Here is a 2,500-nt window from a genome sequence, read left to right on the forward strand (position 1 = left end):
TGAACACTTTACTCCATCTTCCTCTCAATCTTTCCCCCCCCCCTTCTTCGCCCCAGATTTCGACCCCAAAGCATTCTTATTCATTCCCACTGAACATTTTACTCTTCTTCTCCATCTTCTTCTTCTCCTCCTTCTTCTTCTCCATTTTCTTCTTTTCTTCTTCTTCTCCTCCTTCTTCTTCTTCTCCATCTTCTCCTCCTTCATCTCGGATTTCGACCCCAAACCATTATTATTAATTCCCACTGAACACTTCTCCCCCCCCCCCCCCCCTTCTTCGCCCCCAGATTTCGACCCCAAAGCGTTTCACAAGTACTACCTCAAAGCAAACGCCACGTACGGACCAACCTTCCGCCTCGTTGTGCCTGGCTTCGGACCCATGATATTAACGACCCACCCGGACGACTGCGAGAAGCTCCTACGCCTTACCATGAACAACCCCGTTCGCACGCCCATTGCTTCCCTGAAGGCGGTGAGAGATCGAGCCATCGACGACTTCTTCGAGAAAAAGGGCGGGATATTGGTCGAGTATGTTATATCCTTGGGGGTTGGTGGGGGGGGGGGGAGAAGAGGAGAGAGAAAGGAAAAGAGGAGAGAGAGAGGGGGGGAGGGAAGAGGAGAGAGATGTGAGAAGAGGAGGGTGAGGGGAAAAAAAGAGAGAGAGGGGGAGAAGAAAAGAGAGAGGGGGAGAAGAGGAGAGAGAGAGGAGAAGAGGAGAGAGAGAGGGGAAGAGGAGAGAGAGGGGGGGAGGGAAGAGGAGAGAGGGGGGGGAAGAGAGAGAGAGGGAGAAGCGGAAAGAGAGGAGGGGAGAAGGAGAGAGAGGTGAGAAGAGGAAGGAGAGGGGAGAAGAAGAGATAGAGGGAGAGAAGAGGAGAGAGAGGGGAGAAGAGGAGAGAGAGGGGGAGAAGAAAAGAGAGAGGGGGAGAAAAGGAGGGAGAGGGAGGGAAGAGGAGAGATAGGGGAGGGGGAGAGAGAGAAGGAGAAAAGAGGAGAGGGGGGAGAAGAAAAGAGAGAGGAGGAGAAGAGGAGAGAGGGGAGGGGGAGAGAAGAGGAGAGAGGGCGGGAGGGAGAGGAGGGAGAGGAGGGAGATGAAGAGAGAGAGGGAGAGAAAAGGAGAGAGAGGGGAGAAGAGGAGGAAGAGGGAGAGGAGAAGAGAGAGAAGGGGAAAAGAGGAGAGAGAAGGAGAGAAGAGGAGGGAGAGGGGAGAAGAAGAGAGAGAGGGGGAGAAGAGGAATAGGTGAGACTGGGTGGAATGTGTGTGGATGAGAGTCGTATCAGATGCATCAGTATACTTCCCTATCCTCTGTTTCGAGTCATGAGGCGCGTGCGCGTGATCAAGCATTTCCTAATATCCTTAATTATGATGATAGGGAAAATGATGATAATAATGATCCTAATCATTATAAGAGCTATGCGGATAATGATCGTTATCATTATAATAATAATTGTAATAATGATGGCCATGGTCATTATGATAAGGATAATAATAATGATCACGATCATGAAAATGATAGTAATGATAATGATTGAAGGTGATGGAAATAATAATTATAGTTATATTATAATAACGAGGGCAACAATTTTATCATTATATCACAATTGTTTTTAAGTAATAATAATGATGATAGTAATAATAAGAATAAAAGTGATAATTTTATCAGTGATAATGATAATAATAGTCATAATAGTAACCGCTAATAATCATATTCGTAATAATATACTGATAAGTACAATAATAAGTATGATAAAGATAATTATATAGAATAGAACTGAACAGACTAACACACACACACACACACACACACACACACACACACACACACACGCACACACACACACACATACACACACACACACACACACACAAACACACACACACACACACACACACACACACACACACACACGCACGCACCTAAGAATCCTCTAGCACAGTGTGTCCCCCTTCCCCAGAAACGGAGACGAGTGGTGGCGAGTGAGGAGCAGGGTCCAGACCCCTATGATGAAACCTAAGGTCGTGGGAACTTATCTTCAACAAATGGATCAAGTTTCTGTTGAATTTATGGACAGGTGAGTCCCACTAAGGTCTCTGTGTTGCCTGGTTTTTGTGGTTATGTGGATGGTATTTAGGATTTTCTTTCTTTTTAGGGGGGGGGGGGGGGGGAGACGGTTTTATTACTGAACTTTGAGTTTGTTTCGGGAGAGGGAGAGAACAAAAGCAAAAATAAAATATAAATAATGATCACGTGCTAACATAATATCTGTTCGTTTAGGCATGTGGCATACCCTCAGCTCAATGGTTTAAGCACATGCCACCTTTATTATGTAGAGTTAGTTAATTTCTTGATTCAGTTTTCAATTCACAGGATTGCGGAGTTGCAGGCAAAGCACGGGGAAATGCCGAGCGACTTCCAATTTGAAATGTATAAATGGGCACTTGAATGTAAGTATTATTCTAAATGCATGGTGTATACGTACAGGTCACTGTGGTTTCCAGATCATC

The 2,500-nt window shown here is 45.5% G+C and overlaps 1 protein-coding gene across 2 annotated transcripts in view; it reads left to right on the forward strand.

Annotated features, from left to right (window-relative positions):
* The window catches only part of LOC125026365 (probable cytochrome P450 49a1), an 11,282-nt gene that overhangs the window by 4,981 nt on the left and 3,801 nt on the right, over positions 1-2,500 (forward strand). For both annotated transcript variants that reach the window (XM_047614763.1, XM_047614764.1), the window contains exons 3-5: positions 285-525; positions 1,951-2,067; positions 2,364-2,440. In XM_047614763.1, coding sequence (XP_047470719.1) covers positions 285-525; positions 1,951-2,067; positions 2,364-2,440 — 435 coding nt within the window. The remainder of the gene's footprint in view (positions 1-284; positions 526-1,950; positions 2,068-2,363; positions 2,441-2,500) is intronic.

Source organism: Penaeus chinensis, chromosome 6 (genome assembly GCF_019202785.1).
Source record: "Penaeus chinensis breed Huanghai No. 1 chromosome 6, ASM1920278v2, whole genome shotgun sequence".
NCBI lineage: Eukaryota > Metazoa > Arthropoda > Malacostraca > Decapoda > Penaeidae > Penaeus > Penaeus chinensis.